This window comes from Solea senegalensis, linkage group LG14 (assembly GCF_019176455.1).
Source record: "Solea senegalensis isolate Sse05_10M linkage group LG14, IFAPA_SoseM_1, whole genome shotgun sequence".
NCBI lineage: Eukaryota > Metazoa > Chordata > Actinopteri > Pleuronectiformes > Soleidae > Solea > Solea senegalensis.
The window spans coordinates 7,923,495-7,936,858 of NC_058034.1; the positions used below are offsets into that span (position 1 = coordinate 7,923,495).

Below are 13,364 nucleotides of genomic sequence, written 5' to 3' on the forward strand. Positions count from 1 at the left end.
TGATTTTTCTGCATGAAGGTATTAAACCAGGACGTAACACACATTTTACTTGTAAATGTATGAAAAATCACTGGCTTGTAAGTATTTTAACATCCACAGACCCTCCATGCTCTGACAGCTTACTGTACTTGCTTTCACAATTTTTCTCCTTCATGTCCAAGATTCTCTGAACCATTTGCCTGCTGTTGTTCCTCTCCCGCAGCAGAGGAGTTCTGAAGGATAGAGATGCCAACAGCAAAATAATGTTGGGAAAACAGCAAACCTAGCAGGTGTCCTTAAGCTGCACAGTCAGCAACAAACATTGGCAGGACCAGACACTACTTGTACTGTATATGAGTGAGTGGGAAAATCACGTCTCTGTTTCTGTTAACTCATACAAGCTGTAATTTGCAGACAGTTGATTATGGCAGATGTATGTTTCAAACTTCTTTTTCAAAAAGTCCTAAAAGTTGAGCCACTGACTGGCCATATGACTTTACTTTTGTCCTTTATTTCTTTTGACCTCGACATCTGCACAAGTGGTGGCTGCTACTCTTTGAAACAGGGGAAGCTCTTTCAGGCCCAGTTATTTATACATAGATGCTTACATCAATTCTGCAAACAAACAACTAGAACAAGAAAACACGATAATTATGTGAAACTGAAAGGCTATAATAGTGTCTTTATTTACAGTGTATATGTACAGACAAAAATAGTCTATATCATCAAGCAAATAACACACAACAACTAGCTATTTGTCCATACACTTCCTTTGCAAAATCCTCACAGGACGGAGGCAGTTAATCAAAAACTATTTCCGCATTCCAGACACTTCCTCCAATCATCATGCAGAAGCCCTGTGTCCGCCCCGGCCCACCCCCCATCCACTGTTGTGGAAGCTGAGCTTCCCTGGAAGTTATGTTTTTGCAATATTTCTCCAATCACAGTCAAGCTCACCGTAATGAAAAAAACCTATTCTCAGTCATCCCATAGAGAAGAGTTGGAGCTGAGCTTCTGCAACGGGAATACGAAAATCACGTAAAATAATCCGTCATCCGTGATAAACACCTGATTCTGAACGAAGAGTGACACGCTCTAATAGCGTTCCAGCACAAGTTTAGTATTGAAAAGAAATACAACACAGTACATATTTGACGACATCTTAGACGGATCTTGCCGTCTTGGAGCAATCGCCACTGGTCTGCAAACATGCTATGTCAGCAAACCAGTGTTACAAGTGACTCACACTCATGAGAAAGAGAGAGTCTGCACCAGTCTCCATTATTCAGCTGATTTATATAAACTTAGAGAAATGTTATTAGATCAGTTAATCAGTGGTGTAGTGAAGGTGTGAATGGGCATGAGGAGCGTCTGGGAAGGAAGGAGAGAAAGAAGGAAAACTGCCCAGTTGTGATTTTAACCTGATCATGGCCAATCAGCTGAGATGGACAACATAGCAACCCCTCCCCCTCTGCTCCACACTCTAATGACTTGCAACTGAAGAGATTGTCACAGCAGGTGCTCACTGCAGCATTTATATGGCACTGACATTGAATATACAGTAAGCAGATATTCATTTAAAATAGTCCACACTATTGAGAGCACAGCTCGAACACAAATGCACCAAATGTATACCAAACACGCAATCCATCTTCCAATCTTCAGACCGTTAACCTTTTTATCATGATGATGATGACATATGACCAACTTCCACTAAAAAGGTGAATGAGCACCATACAGTACCACTCAGATTATAATTTGAGGTCCATATAAATCTGCACAAAATGCAAAAACATTCTTCATGGTTAGGGAGTTATGTCACATTATCTCACATTAGAGCGAATTAAAGTTGGGTGCCAAGGGTGAGTATGAAAACATAGATGGCTACTAGACTTTGCCCAATCCAAGCAGAATATATGGAGAATTTTTTAAAAACAATTTAATTGATCATCATAGTCCGTGTGAAGTATCATACCACACATGTCTCTATAGTGCAGGAGCAAAGTGGTAAAAGTAGGTTGGTCCATATGGCGAGAGCAAGCTGAATCACAATGACATCAAAGAGACCTGGTGGTGAGAGGACAGATTGTGGTGCAGTGAGTATCGTGCGGAGCGGCTTTTTTCAGCCATGTCGGTGGTTTTTTGATCAGCCTCCAGCAAGATGTCCAACACATAAATGACAAAATGGGGTCGTCATTATGTTGGTTAAATCCAAATAACAATATAAGACAATTGATACAATATGACATTGGGAAATAGAACATGATTGTGTAAGGATACCCTTCAATCTCTACAAAGGTTGACAATATCAGCCCCAACATGTGGCTATTGCACACCAAAATACTGAAGAGGATTATATAACTCTTCACTTGTCTGCCACAATAACATTCAAGTGAGCAAGCTAAATTTAGCTTTAGCTCATGTTCGTAGTTATGGCATCAGTATAACAGTTTCCACCAGGCGGAGGTAGTTTATTCTGACCCACATAACAGATTTCAGCAATGGGATAAGAGAGAGGCTGCATTAGATGACAGCTGTTTAGACTGCACTGCAGTCTGCCAGTGCTAGAGACGAGGCTGGTGAGCTAGCTGTGTGATGCTGGCAATGGTCAGGTTGAGTGGGTCTGTAGTCAACATCATTTGGAAAAAGCCTGGCAGGCATGCTACACTGGGACAGTTAGTGTAATCTGTCAGCTCTGACAGCTCGTCTCCTCTATTGATGTAGCATTGGAGAATGACACCGTGTCTCCACTGGGACTTAAAGATTAATGTAAAACACAAAAATGAGGTTAATATTTAAATGATCTCAAGCAATGAGGTTGGTTGGGGTGAAGGATTACACTTCAGGATTAGACAATGTCTTTGGCAGTAATCTTCACTCTCTTGTATCGTTTGCATTTGCATCAAGTGTACGAAAGCAACCAGATCTATGATGAGGATCTAACACTAAATTAAGGCTGTGAGACCATGACATTTCTACTATCAATGTACGTTTCTATTTAGGTTTTATACGAACACACACACAAAGGACTGAAGGGCACCATTACAATGCTGCAGTTTGAAGTCCATATGACTTGGAAGTATGTGCTGAGATTGACTGATTGATTGAAGAATCATCCTCAGCGTGTCTGTGCTGGAGGAGAGCCAGTTAATCACCTTATTTTGCAATTTGAAAGATACAACTTTCCATGAACAGGTGGCTTAATATAACTACATATTACACATACTGTATCTCTGATAGGCAACACGATCTCAACACTAGACTTCTATGCAGGATTTTTCTGTCAGGAATCAAGCAAAGAGAATGCCTCAGGCAGCAGAAACAGAGGGGCATCTCATTGACAGCAACACAGCGCCTCAATGGGATGGATCATTGGCAAAAAGAGAAAGTGGCAGCCATCAAAAAATCTTAACACTGGATTGACAAAGACTGTCATGAAGCAATGTGCATGGCAAAACAAGAACATGCCCTTGGAATAAATCCATAGTAAATTATAATTACTTTTATTTGCATTGATTTAACCACTCCTTTTAATGAACACACCAGTAGTGAACACACAAAGCAAGCGCAGGAGCAGTGGGCAGCAATTATTAGTGGCCTTGGTGCAATGGGAGTTGGTACCTTGCTCAGTAGCACTCCAGCCCTTGACCTGTCCTGGGATTTGAACTAGTGACAAGGTCCATTCCCTTCCACTTGGCCATAGGCTGGCAGGAGTCTACAACAGCAGACAGAACCCAAGATGTCCCTGAGGGTACAGGTACAGGAACATATATATATATGCCATGTATGGGCTAGTCCCCATGTCCCATCTGGTCCTGAAATTCCTGTGAGATTTCAAGTTACATACTGAGAATTAGCTGCTGGCAAACCAAGAGGACACAGTGGTGGTTGACAAGGAGCAGAATAAGTCTAGATAGATGAAGCAATAACCGGCTGACAGGAACATTAGAAAGAAGTCAAATGAACTGATTTTCATGATCTGCAACTGATGGCAAAGAAGAAAGGGTAAAATGCAGGACAAAAAGTTATAGGAATTAGTAAAGGAGCACTGATAATAAAAGAATAATACAATTATTTGTTTTAGGGTGAAAAAGAGAATAGTGTGATCCAGAGATAATTAGTGTCCATCAACCGAAACTAGAGGAGAGGCTGATTTTAAGGCAAAGACTAAATGCAATTTGCTTAGACAAAATTTCTCCATGTCTACAAATGTAAGTACTTTATTTTATAACGGAATCTTTTGACACATGTTTTACATTAGGAGCACAACTCTCAAATGCAATGTGTAGGAATAATAATTATAAAGTACAGCGCACCTTCCAGTGAAAACTTTTTCTTCACCTTTTCCATTCCCTCCCTACAACTACAGCCCCCACTTACCCACATCTCTCAGCACGTCTCTGTACATCCAGTACACAGACACATAAACATGGGCAGACACAGACACCAGTGTCCCTAAGCTCCACTGTCCAACACAGGCTTCTTTCATACCGTGGACAGGCAAACAGCTCGAACACTGCAGGTGCTTTACATGGGTTGAGTCAGAGGAACCATTGGGAAAGGACTTTTTGTTGTTGTTTTTACTCTGTGGATTCATAAATATTTCCAAGACCTGAAGAGAGTGAAGTGCTGACTGCACTCATGTCAAAGCTATGCTGGTCTTAGAGAGGTCTAAGATCTAGCTACAAATAAATAAAAAGGAGAAAACTAAATGTTAAAAATTCAGAATAATGATGTTGCTCAGCAGGGTAGGCACAGCCTGCAAGTCTGACTGCTGTGTACAGTATATTCATTCATATTTGATGAAAACACTGGCTTCTGTCAATCCATGGGGAGAAACAACATCAGTAACATTGCTTTGGGCCTTTGAGTTTTCCTCTACTCTGTATTTAAAAAAAACTTGCAGTATTCTGGTGCCTCCTGCAATATCAGCGTTGGATACATGACAATGGTAACAAAACTGCCCATGTTGATCATTGTTTTGAAGATAATATGACCAGCAAAGCTGTCGTAGGATAAAAGACTACAAAAAGGTCATGAGTTTGTCTGGGGAGTAAAGGTTCACAATCAAGGTTATACAGCTAAATCTAAAAGACTTAGAAAAACTAAAGGCTTTGAGAGAGTCGTGGTGGGCAGAGATTTATTGGCAAAACTTCACTTACATTAGGCAGCTCTTATGTTCCACTAACCCTGAGACCTCTCTCACACATACCCACAGAAAGAGAGGGGTGGGGTTTTCCACACTCCCTGCAGATGGAAAAACAGGAACTATTGGAGTAATTTTCTTGAAGAATGCAAGGAGTTAAAAGCTCCAGATGGCCCACTTCCATTATGATATTAAAAATGTGGAGCGTTAATGCACATAATCATGCTCCATGTGGCAGTCCCACCCTTCCTGCTTCTGCCTTTTCTCTACTGCCCTCCTTATTCCAGAAATCTTTTCTGTCTTGCTCATAGTTTCCTTCCCTGGAGAACAACATAACCTTTACAGTACTTTGTCTCCTTATTGAGACATACCATCAACATACAGATCTCTGGTTTAGCTTTACTTAGCACAGTCACTTGGGATCCTTTCAACTATTAGCAGATGGTCCAGGACGGTGTACATGGCACAACTGTCTTGGTAGTCCACACCTATTAGTGCATGAATGGTACTTGCTGTTCATATTTTCAGAGGGAAGCAGCACTAGCTGACATCCCCTAAAATGCTGAAAATGAGGGACCCGGGTTTGGATCCACCCCCCGGGAGAGGAGTTAGCATCTCTGACTGTCAGTCACTGACAGCTATCCTGCTGTTCTGAGTGGAGAAATAGCAGTGTTATGGCTGGGGCTTTGTGACCTTGGTTACTTCAGTGGGATCCTCCAGGCATGTCAGTGGCAGCCCCATGCTCCTGTGAAATAGAACTCAGTGACAGGCTCTAGCAGCTTTGGCCTGGATTTATGAAGATTTAAAAATAAGTGGCCACATCTTGATATCCGTGTGTGCAATACACACCAATTAAATATCACAACATTCCATGGCAAGCTATGGATAATGTAATGATTCTTTGAAGCACTGTATCATAAATATTCTTGACAGTGTTTTTTCTGACTGATCTGGTTTTGTGTTGTATTGATAGTTTTCACGGGACGCCACATTCCTTTAGGAGTGCCTTCTGGAGGGCAAAACACGGTTTCCTTGTACAGCATTCACAATCAAGATACTCAATGTTTTTCTTTTTATCAAAATGCAGCACATTTATTGCTACGTTGGGGCACTAATCAATGAGCAGACAAAACTGGGTTGTGCTTTTACAGGACCCATCCATTACAGAAAAATCCATGACAGAGATTGTTTATCAATGCCATTAGACACGTCTCTGACCCTGGGGAAGGAGCACAGGAATGGTGACCATCAAAGTGCACACGTCTTTGCAGCGACCATTTTATCAAAGGTAAGTGCATGCAATTATGGCACTCTTTATTCACTGTATTTTAATCATATGTTAATGTAGTCGTTCTGACACGTTACGTTTTTGTGAACTGACCAGGTAAACTCCAAGTCCAAGACTAAGAGAAACGACTAACAAAACAGCAAGTGATGCTATTAGCAAATAAGCTTGGTAGCACAATAAAAGTACTCTAACGTTGCAATGGAGTGAGATTTGTCTTTAGTCTGAATAAGTTGTTTATTTTATCGTTTCCATTTGTGTGTGGGTTATTTGAACATGATGTCCCGTGTAATTGTTTTATGTTACCTGCCTGAAAACCAATGTTAATGTACAATGATACTTTCAGTGCTGATAATAGTACTATTTAAAAAAGGGCAGAGATTAGCAATATTAACCTTTTCCGTTTGTCAGTATGTAGTCATAACAGTCATATTGTTTAATTATAGGTGCCAAATTTGATGACCTATTCTCCTCAGACTGGGTTCCCTCAGTCTTCTCCTGCACTCCAGCTGATGGACTAACACTTTTACTAAAGTTGTATTTGTATGTTTAAAATATTACATAACCCAAAATAAAAATTGCGTGAAAATGGCTGTTGTTGCTAGCACGAATAATATCAGTTGTGACAGAAATGGCAGTGAACATGGTCATGAATGTTATGTACAAATCTGCTCTTCTGACATGCACTGCGAACAGAACTGTAAATAGTAGGTCCCCATATATAAAGTGGGAACTTCTTTCTCTCAGGCAAACGAGTTGTGTCAAACTTAAGACATCTTGTGCATGTCTTCCAGAAATGTGCTCCAGTCGGTCTTCATTATGCAGTACAGACACCCCACAGTAATAGCCTATGTTTTCAGATGGTTTGCTCACATCCTGTGATATACTGTATGTAGATAAGACCCACGTAGACATCACCAAGTTGAGCTGAGGCAGACACTACGTTGTTTTAAGTGCTTGAAATGCAGCCGCAGAAACAGTAAAATTAAAATGCACGTGTCTGAAACATAAAGTCTTTCTTCATACCTCTGTTTTTCTGTGGCCGTCAAGTGATTTAAATATCCATTATTTTGAAGAGATGCGGAATTAACAAGCAGGTTCAAAACTTTCAATTAAAAGTCTGATCACTAATTGGCAGCTGATTTGCAACCATTTGACTCTCTCCCCCTTGTTCCACTCCTCTCTGGACGTGTTTAGTCTTATTTTTTACTATGACAGCTTTTCCTTTTTGGTGGGAAAAAAGATTAAGATAACATATACAACTATCTGCAGTAATCACAATATCCAAGGCTCTACAGTGCAACCAAAAATGTTTTGCACGACTACATTTTGTTCTTAGGTCGCACCGGTGTGCTTAGACCTTCAACTTTAAACTTCCCTAATGTCTACCTGCGCATACTCAAACTCATGCCCAAGGAAGGATGATGTCCTAATCCAATCATCAACATTGCAGTAGTCTCTGTGATACGCTAGAATATGCCGTAATCCCACTAGAAATTGGCCAGGATTTCAGTACAGCAAATGCAATCCAATGCTTTAAATGCCCCTGCTTGTACAACCATTCATAACATTAAACAAGTGTGACTCTTTTGTTTTAGGGATGACTGTTTTAATATACCTTGCTGCATGTACGAAGCATCTTTACAACTAAATATCCCATTTTCACAACGTATCCATCGCTTGTCTGTGCAGAGGTGAGTCACAGAATTAATTTACAGACCCACCCTATCACTACTGTGAATAATACAATAGAAAAAGAACCTAACCTTGTTAAAAAAATAACGAGCATATACACACCACAAGTCTACAATACAGAGTCGTATGCCATGCACACTATTAAAATGTGCAACAAGATAAGAGTGAGCACAGCTCTTCATTTTAAATGCATATTTGCAGAGGACAGTGACACTTATAAATAGCATGTGGTCTTAGGTGCAAATCGGCCGTTTAAAACCACAGCCCTCCTCGACTGCCATTTCAAAGGACGGGGCGTTGAGCATTGGATTCTAAAACACACGCTCTGCTTTCTGTCAAGACTCTGTATTGACTCTGTATAAAAATGCAGTGCATAGGTAGAGCCACCCATGCGAGAAATTTGATAATTAACAGTGGGCCTGAGTCACCACTTTCTATAGTGAAAGAATCTCATATCTAAATTGTTACAAACCTTTCAGAGAATGATGAGGGTTTTTTTTTCTACATTTCTAACAGACTGAACATTTCAGCAGAAGTGTAAGCCCACAAAACACTTGCAACAGAGTTAGAAATACTATAAAATATACCAGCCTCAAGCACTTCAATCAGGGATGTAGAGCATGTGGATGTGAACAATGAGAGGGCTGATTGTCTGTCTACCTGCTATCACTTGATTCACGTTTCTTTGTTTTGTTTTCGTCTTTGCTACTCCTTCCACTGTTTTCCCAATTATATTCATCTATTCATTGTCTACCACTTCATCATTTACATGAGGGCCGCATGGAGCTGGAGCTAATCCCAGCTGACATACAGAGAGGCCATCACACCTGGTCTTTTTGTCGTAGGGCAACAGTGCTATCCACTACTTTAAGAGAATGGCATCTTGTAATTTTTTGTCCACTATCATCAATCCCTTATTATTCTTATGTTGAATTATGTAACACACTGATATATGTGTCATAGCAATGTGGTTTAAAAAGAAACCTTTTTATATCTCGACTTACTGATGTCTTTGAACCAGCTGGCATGGAAATAATTGATTGGACAGCGCCATCCACCTCCCTTTGGTCTGAATCACTAAAAAAAACAATCAGAGATTCACAGTGCCTTATCAGCAACTAAAAGGGTGATTTTCTTCTGTGCATTGCACATTTACTCTGCATTTCAACAAATGCTGGGTGTGAAGCCTTTAGCTGCCAATGTAGGTTTACAACACTACCTGGCAGGGGGTCCTACAGTACAATTGGTCTTCTTGCTCAGTTGTGGCAACCAAAATACTCCAATTTGCTCTTCTGCCCAGCAATCTAATGGAAAAGAAACAACAGGGAGCCAATAGCAAAAAGCAGCTGACCTAAACACAGGGGGGCACGATAACTCTGTCCTATGTTGCATTAGCTCAGACACTGGACACTATTAGGGCAAAAATGATGTTCCTTAATTAAATTGTCTTCCCATATTCTGTGAGATTGAGTATTAGAAGGGCTGAAGCAAAAGGTGATGAAATATATTAATTGTATAATTAGGCACACATACTGTACATACTGTATAAATACTGTGTCACACTCCTCCCTGAGCTGTTTGCCTACAACACTTTATCCATCTGCTAATGTCACGTTTGTGTTATACTGTAAAGAACCAGCTGGATCATGGAGTGTTTCAATGCCCCACTGGTGAGCTTCATGTCTGCAGGGGGCAGGGAAACACAGCTATAGCTGACAGGTTGCAGTTTTGACTGGCGCAGTGCTGGAGTCATGAGATCGATGTGACACAGGGGGTCAGCGTGTGAGGGAATAACTGAGAGACACAGTAGCTTTCCCCATCAAAAGCTGCCAGGAGCAAACTCGACAAAACCTTTGAAACTCTCAGGCAACACGGCCACTGTACTGATCAAGCCTTTGTGACTGACACATCTGACATATCAGATTTAAATATTACACCTAAGGTTAGACAGATTACAGTGTGTTTCCCACATTAGCCTAATAATTACATTTCTAAATATGTTGAATGGTCTGTACTTTTCTAGTCTTGGCCACTCAAAGGGTCGCAAAGGGTAGTTTAGCAGAGCTCGGAATTGAACCCACAGTCATTTGAAGGACAACTCACATGCAACATAGATTATTAAATATACAACAAAATACTGTTATATGTTAGTAGTATAGACATCATATCCCAAAAAACTGCCAGTCTGAAGACAATCACCAGTCTGTGACTTTTTTGTTTCTTCACAGCACCTGGTTAAAAGGGATTTCATAGCTTTGATAACCAAAAGATTACTGAGGTAGGTTAATGGATAGAAAGTCTGTCCAAATTGAAATAGCTCCATATAACGAACATGCCACACAGAAACAGATTCCATGCACAGGTGTAGCTAGACTACAATGTTCAACTGGACAGCTGCCTTTGTCCCAGTATACAAGCACAACTTTCAGCTTGATGGTATCGGGTGATTTCTGGTACTATTACTGGGTCTTAGCCAGAGGGTGGTAACTATGGAGCACATGCAGTACAATTTCATTCAGACTAACATGTTTATAGATGTTTTCTTCTAATGTCGTATACATGACATTACAAGATTGCAATTATAATCATTAAGGGGAGAAGAAGAGGAGGAAAGTGAACTTGATGATATTAATAGACACCGATAATGAGCAGGTGAACAATGCAAAACACAAAAAATGTATCACAGGAGTAAACCAAGATGTGGATCACTCTGAGCCAGTTCAAAAGAAGAAGTAATAAAAGTAAATAATCAAAGGTATTAGACTTCTTATCCCATCACTTAAAAAAACTATTAAGTAAGGATAATCGGCCATTACTGCATATTTGATCCTGGTGACAAATGTACTACACAGCATGGGGCCATTGCTGAGGCTTAAGAAGATTAGTTGTAGCATTTCAGTCAGTTGACAGACAGTTAACTGTCAGAGGTTCTCAAACAGTGTGCTTCTAAAATATCACCAAATTCTTTGCAATGTCCACAGAAATGTATATATTTTTAAGTATCAAGAGTTAACGTTTTGTTCCAGTGCATAACACTTAGGACAGTTTATGTGCATAAAGTTAATATACTACTCATTATTATATTTGTAAAACATTTAAAGTGTGGTTAAAATGTGGATTGTCGTGGCCTTAGAATAAATATTTGATTATGTATTTTAGGAAAGGGCCTTAGTTTACAGAGGCTCACACCACTATGTGTCCACAGCAGCTTGAATGGACAAACCAGCCTGAAATGTGGAGTTTAAGTTGCAATGCAAACAAAATAGAAGTACATGCTTTATGGTATGCAAAGGCCATCTCAGCTCCCCGGTACAAGGAATGGGTGACCATTAATTGTTTCATGCTGCTATTGTTTTAGCAAAGCACGCTCAATTTATACAACCAAAACCACACGTGCCTGGAGAAAAGGGTCGGTTACCACTGCAGTAACTTATCCTGAAAACTGGTTCACCATCAGCAAATAAATTGAACACTGTTTTGAGGAAAAATGCTAAAAAAAATCAAACATGTCATCTCCTCAGTGCTGGAGCTGATGCTTCTCCCTGGCTATGTTTAAACTACAGGCAAATCAGATTATTTTTTTCTGCATGGGTTGCTTTGGAAACATTGTAGGCACACCCACGTTTGTGATGTGGATTTCAAACATAACATACACAGGAAAAATGGATGTGCGTGTGTTCCACGCATTAGTCCTGACTGGCTTCACTGTGTGTGGTGCTGTACTTCTGTTTTTATGACATTGTTGTGTGTCACGATAAAAGTGACGCAAAAACATAATTGGTAATGTGATTTGAGGAGTCAGTGTTCAGACTGAGCTGCATAAACCAGATTTCAAATCAACTCCAATTGTGGTTTGAGTCAAATTTAGATTCATGACATTTATATTTTTGTTATGTTTTTTTTCCCTAAACATAATTAAAATGCAATCTGGATCAAATCTGGATGAGTTTTTGTCCCTGGCAATCCAAACAAGGCCTTTGTCTGGTGTGATGCTGTGATAGACTGGAGCATCTTTGCCTTGTGGACTGACTGGTGTTACAACAAAGGAATTTCATGACATCATGTTGAGATAGAGTTCAATGTGAGAAAAATTGTTTTCTCACATTTGTACAACCTCATCAAACGATCACGAAAGAAAATAATTAACGGGCATATCACTCATTGATCACGGTCATCTGCAGCTCTTGAGGTGTTATTAATGCTTAATGCTGGAACTATGTGTCAACCTCATGTAGAGGAGGAAAGTGGAGAATACAGCAGGTAAACAAAAGAAGGCAGATATAAAGGCAGAAATGCTCAACAGTTGCAATACGGTTCATTCTTTAAGACTGCATAAGAACACAAAATGCGTTCGATTAATGAACTATTCGAACGTTAATAACCCCTTTAAACCATCACCCCACCGGTACTGCGCATTTGATGACAACCGTTAAATAACCTTTCAAATGCTACTTGGCGGAAGCTAGCTAACGTCCCCGTAAATCACGACGAGGGGGTCAAACATGATTCAGTGTGAGAAACAAACAAACAAACAAACAAATGCAGCGTCACGGGGGTGGGGGGTTAATATCTCCGCGTTTACAACAAAGACGAACCGACTCACCATAGTACGAGGAGGGGGGGATGTCCGTCTTTCTAGCCATGGCACTTGGTAGGACAGATGCAGCACCGTCGTCTGGGTTTTGGAGACCGCATATGAGAGTCGCTGTGAAGTGCGGCTGTGTCGTCGGTGTCTTTCTGTGCTTCTGTCGGGGATTGACACTGGAACCTTGAGAGGTCTCTGGCTCCTGGTCTGAGGATGCTTCGACCACGCAGCTGAGCGTCAGTCGTGTTTACAGCTCGACGTCATTAATTATTCCGAAACGGTCTTAAAGGGGACGCGGTGCACCATTGTTGCTGCTGCTGCTGGAAACTGTCTCGCTTTCTCTTTGTTAAGATGAGATTTAAAGGGATAGTTCAGTTTTTTATTGTTGTTTTTGCTAAAGTAGGGGCGGGTCAAAAATATCGATTTGGTGATATATCGTCGTTCTTCCTCATGCAATACGATAATATCGATATTTTAATGAAGAAATTATTGCGCTCTCAAGTAAACAGTCGCTGCCTGTTTCACTCGCCAGGCGTCACCACTTCATGTGTCCTTGTGATGGCGCTGCTCAAATGAATGAATGAATGAACAAATGAATGAGGGAATCTTGGGCAGAAGTTACCTGGCAGAAGAAGAGGGAGTTTACAGCAGGTTAATGGTGGAGAGTGATATGT

General features: G+C 40.5%; 1 protein-coding gene across 2 annotated transcripts in view; it reads right to left on the reverse strand.

Annotated features, from left to right (window-relative positions):
• The window catches only part of slc44a5b (solute carrier family 44 member 5b), a 32,453-nt gene extending 19,475 nt beyond the window's left edge, over positions 1-12,978 (reverse strand). The window contains exon 1 of one of the 2 annotated variants that reach the window (XM_044044426.1): positions 12,709-12,978. In XM_044044426.1, coding sequence (XP_043900361.1) covers positions 12,709-12,748 — 40 coding nt within the window. In that variant the 5' untranslated portion in view covers positions 12,749-12,978. The remainder of the gene's footprint in view (positions 1-12,708) is intronic. The other variant, XM_044044428.1, reaches the window with a different exon arrangement.
• Between the last annotated feature and the right edge of the window lie 386 nt (positions 12,979-13,364).